The sequence below is a fragment of the Phaenicophaeus curvirostris genome, chromosome Z (genome assembly GCF_032191515.1).
Source record: "Phaenicophaeus curvirostris isolate KB17595 chromosome Z, BPBGC_Pcur_1.0, whole genome shotgun sequence".
NCBI classification, from domain to species: domain Eukaryota; kingdom Metazoa; phylum Chordata; class Aves; order Cuculiformes; family Cuculidae; genus Phaenicophaeus; species Phaenicophaeus curvirostris.
The window spans coordinates 22,510,528-22,529,928 of NC_091431.1; the positions used below are offsets into that span (position 1 = coordinate 22,510,528).

Genomic DNA, 19,401 nt, shown 5'->3' on the forward strand with positions numbered 1-19,401 from the left:
CGGCATCCTTTAGATTTTAACGTAAGATGTAACATATAGCAAAGAGGAACTTACCAAGACAATCAGTGCCTGATGGACTTGACAGGAATCCTTCATCACACTCACATCGGTAGCTCCCAATAATGTTCACGCAATGACCATTTTCACAGATACCTGGCTTGGTGCGGCATTCATTTTCATCTATACAAAAATATAATTAAAAAAATTAAATAAATTCTTATAATAAAATATATCAGACTTACAGAATACATTCATTATTCTGTGTAATAGTTGCCAAGTGGAAAATCAACAACTGAATAAGTCTGGAGAAGACTTTCCTAATAACACTATTCTACTCTGTTCCTTATGTACTGCATTTTAGGACAAAAGCTTTAATCCTTGTATGTTCTTTGCAAGTTATAAGCAGAAAACAGATGCAGTAGAGCAAATTCTAGTCATAACTTTTCCCTCGTAAGTAACATTTAAGGAAAATGGAATATAGGTATGACTTCCGTAAAAAAAAAATCACTTTGCAATCATTAAAAGCCTCTGAATCAGTTTAACCTCTTCTGCAATCATTTCTATTTCAGTTTGCACATCCTTTCCCTGAAACAGTTTACAATCTTAGTGTATTTCTTTCTGTAACTAGAGGCACAGAGACACTATGCAATTATACATCTTTATAGATGCTTAAAATAATACTTCAGGGAAGCCTCAGGTGGTTTAAAGGCAGAATTACACATCAGAAAAGGCAAAATCCTTATTAACAGAGATTAAGTCTCCTAAAAAATAACATGAAATCTATAAGGATTAGACATTTTTTTAATTGAAGGAATAGTGTTTTAAAATATATTCAGGCCGAGATGGATGAGTTTTTATTTGTTTTTCCTCTGAGCCAATGACAACCTCAGCTACTACTGTCCACCGAGAACTCTGGGATGGTCTTCGTTTTTTTTACATACCAGAAGAACGTACAATTTCATTGAATCATAAAATAGTTTGGGCTAGGAGGGACCATAAAGATCACCTAGTTCTAACCCCTCTGCCATGACATCTTCCACTAGAACTGGCTGCCCAAAGCCCCATTCAACCTGGCCTTGAACTCTCCACGGATGGGGCTTCCATGATGTCTCTGGACAACCTATTACATTTCCTCAGCACCCTCACAGTAAAAAAATTCTTCCAAAGGTCTAATTTAATCTCTTTCAGTTTAAACCATTATGCCTTGTCCTACCAACACACTCTGATAAAGAGTTCCTCCCCAGCCTTCATACAGGATTTCCCTTTTAGGTACTGGAAGGCTTCTATACACCTCCCCAGAGCCTTCTCTTCTCTAGACTAAACAACCTTAACTGTCTCAGCCTGTGTTCATAAGAGGTGTTCCAGCCCTCTGATCATCTTCATTGCCCTCCCCGGACTCATTCTAAAAGACCCACATCCTCCCTGTGATAAGGACTCCAGAACTGAATGCAGTACTTCAGGTGAGGTCTTGTGAGAGCAGAGTAGGGGAGTAGAATCACCTCCCTCGAGGTGCTGCTCAAACATCTTTTGATACAGCCCAGGATTTGGCTAGCTTTCTGGACTGCAAGGACACACTGCCAGCTCATACTGAGCTGCTTCTCCACCAACACCCCCATGTCCTTCTCTTCAGAGCTGGTCTTAATCCATTTTCCACCCACGATGTATTTCTCCCTGGGATTGCTTTGCTGCAGGTGCAGGAGCTTGCGCTTTGTCTTCTTGAAGTTCATGAGGTTCACTTACACCCACCTCTCAAGCCTGTCAAGGTACCTCTGGATGGCATCCAGCGTGTCAACTATACCACACAGCTTGGTGTTTTACCAAATTTGCCAAGGGTGCCCTCAATCCCACTAACCGTGTCTCTCAAAAAGATGTTAAACAACACCAGTCTCAATACCCACCCTTGAGGAATGCCACTCACCACCAGCCTCTACTTGGACATGGAACCATTGACCACAACTCTGAGTGCGATCATCCAGCCAATTCCTTATCCATCAAGTGGTCCAAATCCCTGTTTTTCCAATTTAGAGACAAGAATGTTGTGCAGGACAGCGTTGAATGCTTTGCACAAGTCCAGGTAGATTATATCAGTTACTCTTCCTTTACCGACCAGCGCTGCAGCCCCATCACAGAAGGCCACCGAATTTGTCAGGCATGATTTGCCCTTACTGAAGCCATGTTGGCTGTCACCAGTAACCTCCTTATTTTCCATGTAGCAGTTTCCAGCAGGATCTGCCCCATGATCTTGCCAGGCACAGGCGGAAGACTGTACAGCCTGTAGCTCCCTGCATTTTCCTTTTTCCTTTTTTTTAAAATGATAGTTGTTTCCCCTTCTCCAATCAGTGGGAACTTTACTGGACTGCCATGACTTCTCAAATGTGATGTATAGTGGCTTAGCAACTTCCTCTGCCAGTTCCTTTAGGAGCCATGGATGCATCTCATCAGGTCCCATGGATCTGTGCACCATTAGGTTCCTTAGATGGTCCTGTACCTAATCTTCTCCTACAGTAGGCAGTTTGTTATCCCAGTCCTTGAGACTTGGGAAGTGTGGCTTGAGCCCTTTCTCTTGAAGACTGAGGGAAAATAGTAACTGAGTATACCAGCCATCATTTGCCAAAATGTAGCTATCTTTTCCTCCCTGAATAATCGAGAAAATCCTAAAGGAAAGCTGTTTGCTTACTTACAGGACGGAGAATTATTTTGAACTATGGCAGTTTCCACATCTTTTGTTGTTCTTGACTTTTATGTGTTGTTTCTGAATCTTATAGTTTTAATTTTTTAAGGAACTGCAATATTATTTATGAAGAGTATTAATGCTAAAGGAAGTTTAACTTTTTATTTATGATAATTTTGTTTCCTACTCATCCAGTGAGGTCTCTTTTGTTTGGCAACTTAATCTTTTAAATCTAATAAGTGTCTAAAAAACTTTCTGATTTTGTTGTACAAGGAAGTAAAAAAACCACAGAGTTTTTCTTCTAAAACACTTACTAGTTATTTACAACTACATCCTGATAAGGCTTAAACCTTGAAACAAAAAAGAAAGTTTAAGATGTTGGGCATCATTAAGTATCTTAAGTGTCCTTTATGAATTGCTATTTTCTATTTTACTGTATATATAGAGAGATAATTTTTCATTTGCTTGCTTGTTTATCTTTCAATAGATGTCTTCTTCCCTTTCTAAGCTTTACCTATGCAGCCTTCTCCATCAGATCTCATGGTCATCCCAGGAGGACAAATGCATATGAAGGTACCAATCAAATTTTTGCACATCATGCCTCTTGATTCGCAGTCATGGAAACCTTCAGCACACTCATCTACATCTAGAGAAAAAAAGAAAAACATTTTGTGTTTGTATTTCCTTCCAGTAGCTTCAGTTCCTGAAGACAACTAGCACTTTTCCAAGCAGGACACACAGATATTCCTAACTAAAGAGCACTGAAGAACAGTCTGAGAGCTACACTTAATTGCACTTGTCTTGATCTTTGTGAACTGTATCATTTTGTCATGTTGAAGATGAACATCATAACTTTCCTAGCTTTACAATCCACATCAAGGGGTACATTTGATAAAAAAACCACTAGATACTGGTCCTACATGAGTTTCAAAAAAAAAAGGTAAATCATCTTCCACCAGGCTGTCTGCTGGATTCCACTGAGAGGATGAATTCAAGATGCACAGAAATACTCAGATTATGCTTTGGCCAGTACAGGGTGATGGAAATTGGGGAAAAGTTCATACATCAGTCATTACCTTTGCACATCTTTTGGTCTTCTCTTAGTTCATAGCCAACTGGACATGTGCATTCATAGAAACCGTAAGTGTTGATACAACGAAAAGCACACAGCAAGGGATTCTGAGCACACTCATTTATATCTGAACAGAAAGGAACAAGATCATAATTTTTCACTAATTTTTGAAACAATCACCAAGAAGGTTTTCTTGTACCTGTGCTTCCCTCGTCAGCTGAAAAATATCAGAAATGTAGTAACTCAAAACAGAAACTTGTAGATGATTGGTTTGGAGTAGCCAGAGAAAACTGAACAAAGCTCTGCTTAAAAATAATGGCATAATAAATATGAAACTACTTGAGCTTAAAATAAGAAGCTGGGATAGGTCTACTTTGGGTTTTTATTGTATGATAATTTCTTAATGTATTTTTGTTTAATAAAAGCTGTCACCTTTTTTCCCAATTCTAAAAAAAAATAAATTCTTGCTTCAGAAAGCAAGCTAATAATGATCCACAAATCAGAAATTCATAAACAGAAAATTCGTAAGTAGAAAACATAATAAGCATCCTGATCAGTACCTGATGAGAACAGACTGGCTATATACAAATCCTACACTATGAAAGGAAATAAGTACTTAATGAAACTAATAACAGATCAGTTTAAAACAGATGAAAGAAGATACTTCTTTGAGTAGAGTAGTGCCTTTCCGGATCTTGCTGCTACAAGACGCTGTGGAGGCAAATGGCATCAGCAGATTCAAGACTATACTGTGTAGATTCTTGGACGACAGATCCATAAGTGGATACTAAGCTCATTCTGCTGGAAAGCATCCCTCTGTTTACATCATGTTTTCCCTATATTCTCAGCTCTTGTGTTAGAGGAGTGAACAACAGAAAGTTGTCAGTTATGCATGTATGTTGAATGAGCATTTCAACTGCGAGGGATGAAATAAGGGACTAGATGGACCAGTGGTATGATTTCAGTTTATTAAATTCAGTATAACTCACTTGTTACTATAACTGTGACAAGTGGGTCAGTTCATAACTGCTCCACCTGAGTTATGAAAAATGCCTTGCAAACTCAAGCGTTTTTACTACCGTTACCTATATGTTTTACTTCCTCTCCCTCCAACAAACAGCTGAATAATGTAACATATCACAATGTGCAGTTTGGGAAATGCTGTGAAAAACTAAAAATACTGCTTAAATAAATTCAGGACTTCTTTTTCGTGACATATTTCAAGCAGAGAAACTCTTTACCTTCTAGTTCTTATACATATATATATAGCTATATATTATAGCCTGGTTAATGAAGTAATTTGAATACTGAAGACTGAACAAAAACTAAAGGAAAAAAAAATAATAAAAAGAGCAAGTTACCTTCACAAGTCATCATTGGGCCTGGCTCAAATCCTTCATGACAGTCGCACTCAAAACTGCCGATCACATTAGTGCACGTACCTTTTCCACATGGGTTGCCAACTGAACATTCATCAGTATCTGTATATAATAAATAAATGCAAACTGAAGAGAACTGGGACACAATTCAAACTCTATTTTAAATTCAAGTGTTACAATGCTTATAAATTATGAAATTGAAATATGGACACACCAATGCAATGTAGTCCAGTATAATCTAAGTTGTATCCCATGGGGCACTCACAGCGGAATGATCCATCAGTATTGATACAGTGACCATTTGAGCAAATCCCTGGACTTTCGAGGCATTCATTGACATCTAAAAAGCAGGAAGATGTAAATGACCACTTAGCCAATGCAATTCTGTATCAAGTCTTAAAAAAGCATTTTATAAAAACGAAGTGCCCTATTCTGTTTGTCTCTAGCCATGCACTCAAAGGTAGTTTTTAAATTATCACTTCACAATGGTCCACATCTATTAAAGGTCAACCTCTTGTCACCAGGGGCTGTGGGGAGTAAGCCAGCACATATGATAATATTCAAGTCTAGTTTTATGTATATATATTTTTTTTAAATCATCAGGCATAAGAATACCTACCTTCACGTGTATCATCAATTCCAGGAATAGTTCCATGACCATATGGACACAGAGCCTGAAAAGCAACTACAGAGGAATGTTTTTTTAAAAAAATAGGGTGAGTGAGAGCAAGAGAGAATGATGACAGATGATTAAACCCATCCAGAAAGCTGCTACATCACGTCTTCAAAGCTGTCAACTGTTTAAATCATGGTCATTACACTGTCTTGCCAGATACAAAAGTAACACTGTCTCTAGGTTGGGGAAGAAGCACTAAATTTGTTGAGCTTCCCTGTCAGCATGCTTGGTGCCTTCTCCTTTCCGTTCCCGGAGAAGACCAAGGACTGAAAACTGTCAGTGATTATTGGCACTGTCCCATATGCACTTCTCTTTTGCCTAAAGCAGGCTAGATCCACAAATGGAGGCCACTACTTCATTTCTCTACAAAGCACAACCAATAACTCAGTATTTCTCTTTCTCTGCAGTTTCTTCTGTTTAATTTTGTTCCTCCTGTTGACCTGAAAATGGTTCTAGAAAAGGTCATAAGAGAGAATGCCAAAAAAATCTCTCCTTCTAATCACAGAATCATAGAATCACTAGGTTGGAAAAGACCTTTGAGATCATCGAGCCCAGCCATAAATGTCCACTAATAAATCATATTCCTAAGCACTTAATCTACTTGTTTTTTTAAACCCCTCCACTAACACAAATGTGCTCTTCCTTTTCTTCCACCTAAAAAGGCTTGATGCATACCTTCTTCTTCCTTTGGACAGAGCTCACAAGGATCACCCCAACCTTCTCCTGGAATTTTACTGCAGCAACACTTCGCCTTTGTGGTGTTGGAAGCCTTTGGCACTGAGCATTTCCCATTCTCAAAGTCAGTGAAACAGAAGCTCTGTCGAGTATCTGAAAAAGGAAAATAAAGTTATGTGGACCTAGCACCTCCTTCCTGGTTAGATGATGACTGTCTAGCCCTGCAAGGAATTATGTTAGGCCTGTATTTTTTGCACTATTTTGAAAACAATTTCCAATCCTCATAAGGGCATAGTTCAGTTTTACTCATTCTGCAAAGTATATGTTTTTTGCTAGAATAAGTTATTACATTCCTTAGTCATTAACTTACCAAAACATCTCCGTCCATTATCAGACAGCACAAAACCTGTTGGACAGCTGCACTGGAAACCTCCTGGAGTGTTTGTACAAGTGCCAAAGACACACATGCTGGGATCTTTGTTGCACTCATTTATATCTGTAAATTAAAGGAGAAAAAGTTCACTGTAATCCTCTGGCTGTGAACTCCTTGGTTAAGAAGATTGTTTATTCATGTATTTAACAACAGCATGTGGTACTCCAACAATAAAATACTCAAGAGGTAAAGCAGCTTGAAGGTTCCACTAACTTTTTCAAATTGGAGTGTCTCACTGCTGTGCCCTTTCCTCTCCAAATACTATTTTCAGTTCTTTGGCATATTTATAATACAGATGTTAAATAAATGTTTTCAGAGTGAAACAGAGGAGAACTGATTAGGAAAGTATTTTTCTGTAAACAGAAAACATCCAAAGATGAATTTTCAAAGATCTGTATGTTGAGGGTTCCTTGTAATTAAAGATGGGCTTTTTTCGTGCTGGTTCTTGAACTGAAACTCTATCTAGTTAGTAGTACACAGAGGCCTATGATTATATTTATACATTCAAATTTATATTTACCAGTCTTCCCTGGTCATTATTCATGTTATTTGACTTGTTCCTGTTCAATTGCATAATTTAGAATATATTGCTATGACTAATCAAATGTGAGAATTCATTTTTTTTTAAATACAGATCTTCCTAATTACTAAAAACTTAAACCAGGATACGAGAGTACTTAATATAAACACCAAGTACCTGTAAAACTGTGCAGCTCAAACGGGCTGCACATCCTGCATATATACAGACAACAGACAAAGTAAGAAAAGTAATACATCCTAGTAAAAATCCTAGCAGCTCAGGAGCAAGCTGTCCCCATGCTCCGGAAAAGAAGCCAGTGGGGAAAAAAAATCAGCTTGGTTGAGCAAAGAGATCTTGAGGGACATCAAAAAGAAGAGGAATGTCTACGAACTTTGGAAAAAGGGACAAGCGTCTTGGGTGGACTACAAGGAGGACGTGAGATTGTGCAGAGAAAAAATCAGGAGGGCTAAAGCCCAACTAGAGCTCAGATTAGCCAAGTCGGTGAAAGATAACAAAAAATCTACCTATAAATACATTAACAACAAAAGGAGGATGAGGGAGGATATTCAGTCCCTATTGGATGCAAACGGAACAACTGTAACAAAGAATGAGGACAAGGCTGAGGTACTGAATGCCTTCTTTGCCTCAGTCTTTAATAGTAAGGAAAGTTGTTCCCTGTGTGTACACACCCAAGAGTTAGAGGAGCAGAATGAGGCTCCCAGGATCCAAGAAGAGGTGGTCAGAGCCTTGTTTGCCCAGCTAGACACCCACAAGTCTATGGGGCCGGATGGGATCCACCCAAGAGTATTGAGGGAGCTGGTGGATGTGCTGGCCAAACCCCTTTCCATCATCTTCCAGCAGTCCTGGCTGACTGGGGAAGTTCCACTTGACCGGAAGCTTTTACTATATTAAACACTTCAAATCAGCTTGTTTCAGGGAAAAAAGGATAATTGATTTCCCAGTTAGTGTACCAGTAGCTAATACACAAAGCTCAGCAATTCAGTGGCATTAATGGGACAAGAAAAAATGCCCTTTTGAAGTACTGATTATTACTGTAATTAATGCCCTGGGACTAGTGGAAAAAACCCTTTTTGTGATCATGATGAACAAGCGACTAGCCAGAATCTGGAAATAAACAAGTCTTCTCCCCTTCATTCCCATAAAATGAAAGGAAATATATTAAACGGGTAGGTGAAAATTTAAGAATTTTTCTGTGGCTCCCATCTGTTTTGGTTTCTCCTGCATATAATCACCATGTGCTCAAAAAGCAATCTATCACCAACCTTGACATTACAGCCAAAGGTAATGAATTCTTATAGATCTGTTCACAGAAAAGATAAATAGAGAGTAATAGGGAACGTATGTTACAAGAACAGTCATAATATTAATCAAATGATTAGTACAATCACATATGCTTATCTAAGCATTTGTTATGAACTACAGCTGCGACTTTTCTGGACACAGGACAGAATTAAGAAAAAGAATATGATTAAGTCCCTTTTACTCAGGAAAACAAATTCTTTTTTACAGTCACTAATGCTGTCAAAAACACCAACAAATTCTTTCAAGACAATGAAGTGGCAATAAACAGCAATATTTCTGGAAAACCAGACAAGTTTCATTCTAAATCCATGATTCTACAACTGCAGATTATTTGAATTAATCTCAAACCTAATTGCTAAAATGGAAACAGCAGCTGTGAAAAGAAACTATGAAGTCAGCAGGCAAACTGAACATGGTGACATGATACAAAAGGATCAGAGAACACTGGGGTTTAGAAAACACATCCTGTTGTTCAAGACAAAAGTTCAAAAAGGCTCATGTGATACAGTTCCTGCACCCATACAGAATAAGTGGCTATCTTATATATTCTTACTCATGTTTTCTTCAGTCCATATAAGGACAAGCTGCTCATCTATTATCGGGAGTTATTTTGATGAATGGGTGTCTGGGTTGTCATACCAGCCAATTCCGATCATTTACACTGAAACCCAGGATTCTTAATGTAGTGGAGAGACAGGTGCTTACTCTGTCCTTTGACCATGCAAAAACCTAAGGCTTCCAGGTCAGCTGTCTAAAATCTTGTGTGCATCATCCTTGCAGGTACCAACTTTGTCCAGGGACAAATGCCTTAAGCCACTGTTGAGACTGCAGCAGAGGCAGTGTCCTTTAATGCCTTATCTCGCTCTTGCCAGCAGCCCAGCTGCACTTGCTGCCCAGACAGATCATGCTCTGATCGCACTGGTAGGGAGAGCAAGGGCAGAACAATACCTCAGACCTCAGAGCCCTCCTAAGAACACCTAAACTCAGTTCCAGAACTTTCCAAGAAGAATCTCACCACTTGAGAGACGTTATATAAAACACAAAATCAGAAAACAGTTGTTAGAAGAAACCAATTTAAGTGACTATTCCCACAAACTCCATAATTTTACAAAGGTTTTTAACATTTCATAGCCCCCTGAAACCAGAAGCTTAGTTCAGGCATTGATTGCCAATAATTAGAATCATAGAATGGTTTGGGCTGGAAAGAACCTTAGAGATCATCTAGGTCCAATCCCCCTGCCATGGGCAGGGACACCTCCCACTAGATCAGGCTGCTCAAGGTCCCATCTAATCTGGCCTTGAACACCTCCAGGAAGGGAGAATCCACAACTTCCCTGGGCAGCCAGTTCCAGTGTCTCACTACCCTCATTGTGAGGGTTTTCTTCCTAATGCCTAATCTAAATCTTCCCCCTTCCAATTTAAAGCCATTCCCCCTCATCTTACCACTACAAGCCTTTGCAAAAAGTCCCTCCCCAGCTTTCTTGTAGCCCCTTCAGGTACTGGAAGGTTGCTACAAGGTATCCCTGGAGCCTTTTCTTCTCCAGGCTGAACAACCCAAGCTCTCTCAGCCTGGCCTGATGGCAGAGGTGCTCCAGCCCTCTGATCATCTTTGTAGTCCTTCTCTGGACTTGTTCCATAACAGTTCCATATCCTTCCTTGTTGGGAATTCCAGAACTAGACACAATACTCCAGGTGGGGTCTCACTAGAGCAAAGCAGAAGGGGAGAATAACGTCTCTCAACCTGCTGGTCACACTTCTTTTGACGCAGCCCAGGATACGGTTGGCCTTCTGAGCTATGAGCCCATGTTCTGCTTTTCATCACTGAGGAACCCCAAGTCCTTCTCTGCAGGGCTGCTCTCAATCACATCATCCCCCAGCCTGTACTGAAACCGCGGATTGCACTGCAAACCTTGCACTTGGCCTTGTTGAACCTCATGGCATTCACACAGGCCCACTTCTCCAGCCTGTCCACATCCCTCTAGATGACATCTCGTCCTTCTGGTGTGACAACTAACCCACTCAGCATGGTGTCATCTGCAAACTTACTAAGGGTGCGCTCAATCTCCCTGTCTATATCAGCAATAAAAACATTAAACAGCACCGGTCCCAGCACAGACCCCTGAGGGACACCGCTTGTCACAGTTCCCCATCTGGACTTCGAGTCATTGACTACTTCCCTCTGACTGCGACCATCCAATCAATTCCTCATCCAATGAGCAGTCCATCCATCAAATCCATATCTCTCCAATTCATAGAGAAGGATGTTGTGGGGGACTGTGTCAAAGGCTTTATAGAATTCCACACAGATCACATCCATTGGTTTTCCTGTGTCCACTGCTGTGGTTGCCCCATCATAGAAAGCCACTAGGTTGGTCAGGCAGGACTTGCCCTTGGTGAAGCCGTGCCGGCTGCCTCTAATCACTTCCCTGTCCTCCATGTGCTTTAGCATAGCTTCTAGGAGGATCTGTTCCATGTTCTTCCCAGGCACAGAGATGAGGCTGACCGGCTGGTAGTTCCAGGATCACCCTTTCTACCCTTTTTAAAAATGGGCACAATACTGCCAGTCTTCAGGGACTTCCTTACCTTTCTGTGAACTGTATACAAATCCAGTACACAGGCTGCTTTGTTTTAGAAATTATATTTTTAAAAAGTGAATGAAAGATAAAATAACATTTTTCTAGAAAATAAATATTTTTGTGTTAGTATTAATGAATAAATTAATGTGCCAAACATAGTACAATACAGTATCAATGCAGTATTTTGCCTTCCATTTATAAAACCTCTTTTCCTGAAGCCCTTTCCTGTTTCCCTGTCACCATGACTTTAAATTTAGCAGCATTCACAAACATCAGGATGTACAACTACTTTCCACTAAATTAGAATGAGATATTTTTTTCTAATTTTTAAAGTGTTCAGAAGCAACTGCTACAACTTGGCTTACCAATACAATTTTCACTTTTTACTTCATATCCCGGTGGACAGATGCATCTGAATGATCCTTCCAAATTTTGGCAGGTACCACGAGAGCATGAACCAGGTAGTGCCACACACTCATTAATATCTTTGGGAGAAGATGGAAGCATTAAAAGAATAGAATAATGTCATTTTTATGGTAAAACAAGATTATCAATAAAAAACCCCTGTAGGGCTCCTTTCTATTTTTCTTTTTCTAAGGCATTTAAATGCTAGAATACAATAATAAATACTTGAAAGCAATAATTGCAAAATCCCATTACTTCAACTTTGTTTTCTTTAAAGTCAGTCATTGTCTTTTTTTAATACTTACATACTCAGACTGTGCTGCTTCTGTCTAGATGGGAGCTAACAGTTTTATTATTTCAGTTTATCAGTATTTAACATCTCCGTGTGTTATCATACATACCAATACAGTTCTTGCCATCTAAAGTAAGTTCATATCCTTCATTACATAAACACGTGAAGGAACCAATTTCATTGAAACACCGTCCATTTCTGCACACCTGACCAAATAAGGAACTGCATTCATTGATATCTGTGAAAAAAAACCAAATGAAATCCCAGAAGCAAGAGCTGAGGTCCAGCATAGTACGTATAGAATGTTATATACACACATTCAAATTGCAATACAAATTTCTGTGGGAAAGGCAAATCTTGCAGCAACAAGAGAACAAGCACCAGCTAGTGGAAAGTAACTCTCACTCAAGTGCATTAAGGTGCATGTTCTATTTAAAAAACATTATTTTTTTATTGGGTATTATATTTTTCAAACTTGCAGCATTACCTCAGTTGCTGCATCTAGAGACATTCAGTTACTGCCATGTGGCTGTATGGTACTAACTCCAGACACAGGAAAGAAAATGTTACATGGAGTGTTCTGGATTTTATCTGGATTTCTATGTGCTCAAGTTTTCTCCTAAAACCTGCTTTGTCATTTTCAAATTTTGGACTATGTAATTTGCTTTTGACAGGATGATTTTCTCCTTAATAATAGTTCTGAAAATGAAGTTTGAAAATGCTTATTAGTTTGTGGCATCACTCAATGCAGAATTAAAGGAGCACTGCATAAGGAAAACTACAGATGAGAAAGTCTCAGAATAAATGGAGACTGGATAAGCATCATGGTGTAAGAACAACTTACACCTCGCTGTTTTAAAATACTTGAATAGAATGATAAAGACATCAGTTTTACTGAAAAGATCTTAGTTGTACTTGGAAGCATTAAGTAGCAGCTTCTGAAAGAGATGTACCTTCTGCTTCAGTCAGTACAGCTACGCCTGTGTTACTAGTTTATTTCATAACGCATTGGTTTAGCGTTGCGGTTCTAAAAGCAGAAATACCTCTAAAGTATTATATTGGGATGGGCTAAATTGCCTTTGAAGGACTGGGATAGTTTGGAATAATGCTCTGAGGCTCTGTAAGCTGTCAAAAGGAGTGCTAGGAAAAGGCCAAGCCTCTGAGTTATCTTAGAATCATAGAACAACCAGGTTGGAAGAGACCCACCGGATCATCAAGTCCAACCATTCCTATCAAACACTAAACCATTCCCCTTAGCACCTCGTCCACCCGTGCCTTAAACACCTCCAAGTGTCTTTGGTCTCCTTGAAGGCACAGCCCGGAGCAGAGGTGCTGGATGCTCCTTGCAGTAGATTGGTAGCTACACTGCCAAGGGAAAGAACCTCCCTGGCAAATACTGCCATTCTTTGGCAGCAGACTGTTCTTACTTGAACAAGTTTTCAATTTTCTCTTTCCTGGAAAAGGAAAGGTTTTAAAATACTTATTTATGATGTCTACTGAACTAGAAAGGAAGCACTAGACTTTGTTCTGTCTTCTGTAGCAGGAAGGAATGTAAAACCTTCCTCTCTTTTGGCTTGCAGCCTGCACAAAGGAGAGGATCTCCAGAGATTTATGATCCTGTTTTTAAGCCCATGCAGATTTTATTTGGTTTATCACAATTGTACAGGAATTTGTCCAAAGATATTCTGACGTGTTAGGGAATAGGAAACAGCAATGTCTGTATAAACTCTGTGTTTAACTCAGACTTGTCAGATCAGTTGTACTGGCTTTCTTACTGTTTCTCTTTCACGCTGTGTGTAAGTGTCAAGTAATATGGTGAAAGAAATAAATTGTTTTAAATTCATGACCCCAACACTAGTGGTGTGACATAATATATGCTTATTGCAAGTGGTGCCTATGGACTGTGCCACTAGTGAAGGATACGTGCTGTAATTACCCAGGAAATCTACTGGAGGTGAAGGCTGTAACATTGACCCAGTAGTGCAGACAATTAGGGTTTACATTATCACAAGCTGGCCAGTAAATAATATTTTTATTTAGTTTAGAATATTATAGTAATGATTAATCTCTAGGGCTGGTAACAGTGTAAGTTACTGCACCCTAACCTTTCTTCTGTTTTAGTTTTAACTATATACCACCCTCCCTGGCATACCAATCCAGGCGCAATGAAAATAAAGTTTGGATTACATTACATACCTATACAATCATTATTATGAGTTAATTCAAATCCTGGATAACACAGACAGTTGTATGATCCAACTGTGTTTTTACAAGTTCCATTTCCACATGGATGGTGTTCACATTCATCAACATCTGCAAAGAGAAACAAAACTTATGTGGAAACTGATTTTCCCAGAAATGTGTTAATGTGCTATCTGTGCACAGGGCCAATATTTTAAATTTCAGTCTTTCCCTTCATCTGTCACATTTTCTATTCATACTACTGATTTTTACAGCTTCCAGGTACATATAAGAAAATGTTAAATGGCACATTTTTATATGTATTTTAAAATGAAAGATACTGTTAGATGCAAAGATAAAAGTAAGTGCATGTGCAGTATCTCAAGGCATTCTGTCTTGTTATTTTCCATACAAACATCTCTTAATTTCTAAATGTACACTAGTGATCAGGATTTGGAATAAAGGATTGAATGTCACAGAATTGGAAGTATCTTGTATTTTTGTACATATTTTACTCTTAAGCCCATGAAAATCTGTTGAAAATATTCTGTAGAGGAATTTTAAGTCCTTGCTCACAAGTAAATTAACATATTTAAGCATAATATGTCAATACTAGATCCAGAATTATAAAGTCTGCTTACAAACCCTCGGAAACATAAATTTTTAAAAGACATTAAAGTTCAATATTTCCTCCTGTGGGTTTCAGTTATTTCTGAAGTTTCATAGGGATCTAGAAGGTATTTAGATTTGTTCTCCTCGTTCTTGTGGACTTTCTGAAACATTTTATTATTTATAGAAGGTAAATATTTTGTTGCAAGGTTCAGTTCCGTAACTTGTCATTGTCTAGATTTATATTTCAATATAGCTATTTCAATCAAAGAGAAGTGAATTCCCATATACATCACCTATTATTTTTATAACTCTGTAGAATTGATTATGAAAGACTATTTTATAATCTTCTTATTTCTTATACCATGTCTATCACATCGTTTAAATAAATTACGTTAAATGTGGGATTCTGCTTTTCAAATAAAATGTGAGCTCAAAAAAATGTCTAAATAATTGAAAACTTTCTTTTTTACTCTCCAAACTCCATCACTATGTGATATCTCCTATAAATTGTCTGTCAAGTATTACACTATGATGTAGTTTTGTGAAAATGAAGTTAACATATTCTTCAACAATATAGAGCTATCTCTGAGTATATTGTTATATTTTTCCTCAAACTGATACATCCACTCCAAGGAAAACTTCACATCCTTTTTTTTACAGAAATCCAAAAATGTATGAATCAGTCTTTTGATGTCTCTAAATCCTCCTCAAAAATTTATTCTGACCTCCTCTCCCTTTTGAAAACAAACAAAGAAGCAAATCATAAACAAAAGCATGTTATTTTCATACCTATGCACATAGTCTGGTCTTGGGATGCCTTAAAACCTTTTTGACATATGCACTGGTAACTTCCTTGCATATCCACACATAAACCATGACTACAAACATTAGGAATTTCCAGACATTCATTGCGATCTGCAACAAAAATAAAAAAACAGATGGTACGTATTATTGACTTTTATTATTAATATCTATTATTCATTCAGTTTACACGATTTTACAATCTGTTATGATTATTAAAACCAGACTGAAAATTATCCATAACTCAACCTGAATCATAATAAAATTCCATTTTATAGGAAATTCTTGCCTGCACACCTTGAGATCAAAACCACTATCAGGATTTGGTTGATACATCAAGAAGGTTCTTCAAAAATTTTACCCCATCTTTTCTTTCCTTCTACAAAGAAACAGGGCTATGAAGTAAAAACTGTTACGTAAACCAGTAGAATATGCAAGGTAACAGAAAATAAATGAAACTTTTACCCTTTGAGCAAATCACCATTGATCATATGAACAGATTTGAACAGACAAGCAAAGTTAAACAATTTCTTACCAACACAAGCACCACTGGGTGAAAGTTTAAAACCAGCAGCACATTCACAGCGGTAACTACCAGGACTGTTGATACAGTCTGCATTTCTCTGACAGAGACTGTCTCCTTTGCTGCACTCATCAATATCTGAAATACCAAAAGTCATGGTTCAGACATCAGAAATCACAAGACACTTATATCTGCCTAGAATTTAGACTGTATTGACTATCTTATACAAGACAAATCTTTTGCCCTACAAGTATTCTGACCTTCAGCCTCCTGTGCCGTAAGTGCAAATGAAAAGCAAAATCAATATGATTTCACTCAAATAACACAACTTTTGGATGAAGGAGGATCCTACAAATCAAACTTTTTACCCACTGAAGTGCCTTTGCAATAGTAAGTATTTGCATAAATAAACTACATTTTGAATAACAATATTTGCATTTGTAACTGAAATAGCAAGTGGCACAGCTTGTTAGCTTTTTAAGGTATACGTCAGTACAAGGCTCTTGAATACCAATGACGAAAATGCTAATGACTTTAGAAATCACAAAATGTCACTACTACCTTCAAAATTACTATTACCTATATCTCTACCTATAAAAATGTAGATGAATGGACACACGAAGGAAAAAAAGGAAACTTTTCTTTGAGAAGTTTTAAGAACAAGAATTAACTTTCCTTCCTAAAATTAAATGAAATTGAAACGTTCTCTTTACTTCCTATTTAGCAATCAGTGAATTGCTTGACACAAAGCTGTTACAGATTTTATTGAGCACATGTGCCTATGTATTAAAGACAAACACTTCACAAATAGATTTATAGACCTGAGCCCTAGAAAAAACCTTACAATTTGTCATTTTGAAAAAACATATAAAATAAATGCTCCCCTTCCCTTTAAGATAATATGCTTATGGCAACGAAGTAGAAAATAACAGCATTTCAAATCACCTTCACAGACCAAGACCAGGTCATTGTAGCTGAATCCAGTGGGGCATTCACAGCGGAAGCTGCCAATCTGGTTGATGCAAACACCGTTTGCACAGATTCCTGGGATTTCCTTACATTCATCAATGTCTGAAAGTGAGATGAGCTAGTCAAAATACAGCACTTCATGACTTTACATACTGCATGGATTTTCAGTTTCACTGTGCTTAAAACTGAGTTGAGAATTTCCTTTTAATCTACAGAAATTGTATACAGTATGTAAACCTAAGCATACATCCATTATGAGAGAAAAAAAACTACATGAATTTCAAGAAGTGATCAAAACAGAGTAATACTAAATATTAGATAAGATGCAGAACTGTTATAAGTGTGTGGATAAGTCCCACAACATTTTTGAAGCCAAAACCTTCCATCTTTTCAATTAAAACTCAAACCTATGGATTAGGATGAAGGGTGACCAAAAGTTTATAATATGTAGAAATAAAAAAATATATAAATCAGAAATACGTTACACAAAAATTGATCTCACAATTTATGTCACCATTGTAACTACGCAATGAAATTAGAATTTTATTATATGGAATGCTCACTTTGGTATCATTATACACCTGCAATAACCTTACGCAAAATATTTCTTGAAAATAAGTTCAGTAAAACTTACCAGTAGCTTTTCCAGTATGAATGTCAAACAAGAAGCCAGGAATATTCCCACATAAGTTCTTGAATTCAACTAGCACAAAAAAGAGAACAATGCATTTTTAGCAAATATTTATATATCTCCCCAGAATTACTTGCAGTAATTGTACTTCTTGTACTTCTCAGTTTTTCAAGATCTGACACAAGTCAAATCTACTCAAAAGAGCAATTACTTCCTGTAGGAATTGTAATGAAAATTCAGGATGTAAATAGAAACAGTAGTTCATATTTCTCTTTTCTCAAATCCTTGCAGGCTTCCACATGAGTAAATATCTGGTTTAAGAAAGCAGCACTTCAGGTTTTGATTTAAATAAAACTCCTTAACTTATCTTTTAAGGTTTTCCTCTTTCCTCTTGACATCTGTAGAAAGAATCTGAAGCGGCAGTTTCAGGTGGAAGAATTAAATGTAACTTACCAGTACCTAGACTTCTTTGACTATAGTATCTCTGTTCTTTTCTGCAGAGATTACTGCAGCTTGTTTCCACTAAACTGCAAAGCAGAATGGACACACTGCTTTAAAAAAAAATGCTTCAAAAAGAAGCATTGTTCCAGTATGCTGATTCTATATCGTCTCTTCTAGAGCATCTTGAAGATGAGAAATGTACAGTATAAAGTATAAAATCAATGAATCCATGGTTTTCCAGGCAAGGTTAAGCAGATTTGCAATAGATAGAGAAAACTTCTAGCATGGAATCTATTAATTATTGCAGTATGTAAGAAATAACTAGATCTTTTTAGAAAGTATTTCTTATAAAGCATCTATGTCGGCATGAACTTTTGGTTGTAAAACAGTGTTTTCCAGAAAAAAAACAGTACATTGGTAAGCTTTGATCCAGATAGAAATATGAAAAAGTACAGGCCTAGAACTATAACTATGTCAAATTTGCAAAGTAGTGACTGCCAGTAGAAAGTGTATTTGTTTGAAGGGAGCAAAATAATTGCAGTGTGAAGACACAACCAGTTTGAGTGCTCTTCCTCATCCTTTAGATCACACGTGCATTCAAATTCTCCAGGAAAAGAATAAGCTTCTTTCAATATTAAATTTCCAAACTATTGTTAAGAAAAAATTCCAAAGCATGCTGTAATTCAGGACACTAAGCCAAAGGCAAAATATCCTTCTGAAGAATATGGATAAAATGTACGTAAGTATTCCACTGACATAAAATTCAGTGGGGTTCTGGAAGGATAGTATTTGGAGACTTCCACGAGTGCTTGGTCTACTGTTAATCCTGCTGAGGACCTACAAGAAGCCTGTTACCTTTCCAACAAGATGAAGCACATGGAGCCCACCTTTAACTAACTTCTAAGCCTGAAATGCAGACAAATTAGTAGGCATCTCTTCCAGCACCAAAAAAAAGAGGAAGGAAATCCTTCTGTTTCCCTGTAAATAATGGTTTTTAAAGCAGAATGGTGATAGTTTATTTCCCTACTGTCTATATTTTGAGTTTCTTGATCATTTCCATTTTAATGGTAGCTCTTAAAACCCCATGTTTTTATATATTATTTTTAGGATAAAAAGATCGATCACGTAATAAGAAAAAAAGCTGCTGGAAGTCAAGCGATCCTGAAATGACCAAACCATGAAAAAGCTCTCTAAATACTTGGTTACCTCTCAGTAGTGAAG

At 37.6% G+C, this 19,401-nt stretch overlaps 1 protein-coding gene across 1 annotated transcript in view; it reads right to left on the minus strand.

Moving 5' to 3' along the window:
* The window catches only part of FBN2 (fibrillin 2), a 145,289-nt gene that overhangs the window by 11,225 nt on the left and 114,663 nt on the right, over window positions 1-19,401 (minus strand). Inside the window, exons 42-56 of the mRNA XM_069881153.1 lie at window positions 17,743-17,811; window positions 17,085-17,210; window positions 16,152-16,277; window positions 15,605-15,730; window positions 14,219-14,335; window positions 12,132-12,260; window positions 11,691-11,810; window positions 6,844-6,969; window positions 6,474-6,626; window positions 5,742-5,807; window positions 5,337-5,462; window positions 5,105-5,224; window positions 3,748-3,870; window positions 3,186-3,317; window positions 55-180 (exon numbers count right to left, since the gene is read on the minus strand). Coding sequence (XP_069737254.1) covers window positions 55-180; window positions 3,186-3,317; window positions 3,748-3,870; window positions 5,105-5,224; window positions 5,337-5,462; window positions 5,742-5,807; window positions 6,474-6,626; window positions 6,844-6,969; window positions 11,691-11,810; window positions 12,132-12,260; window positions 14,219-14,335; window positions 15,605-15,730; window positions 16,152-16,277; window positions 17,085-17,210; window positions 17,743-17,811 — 1,785 coding nt within the window. The remainder of the gene's footprint in view (window positions 1-54; window positions 181-3,185; window positions 3,318-3,747; window positions 3,871-5,104; window positions 5,225-5,336; window positions 5,463-5,741; window positions 5,808-6,473; window positions 6,627-6,843; window positions 6,970-11,690; window positions 11,811-12,131; window positions 12,261-14,218; window positions 14,336-15,604; window positions 15,731-16,151; window positions 16,278-17,084; window positions 17,211-17,742; window positions 17,812-19,401) is intronic.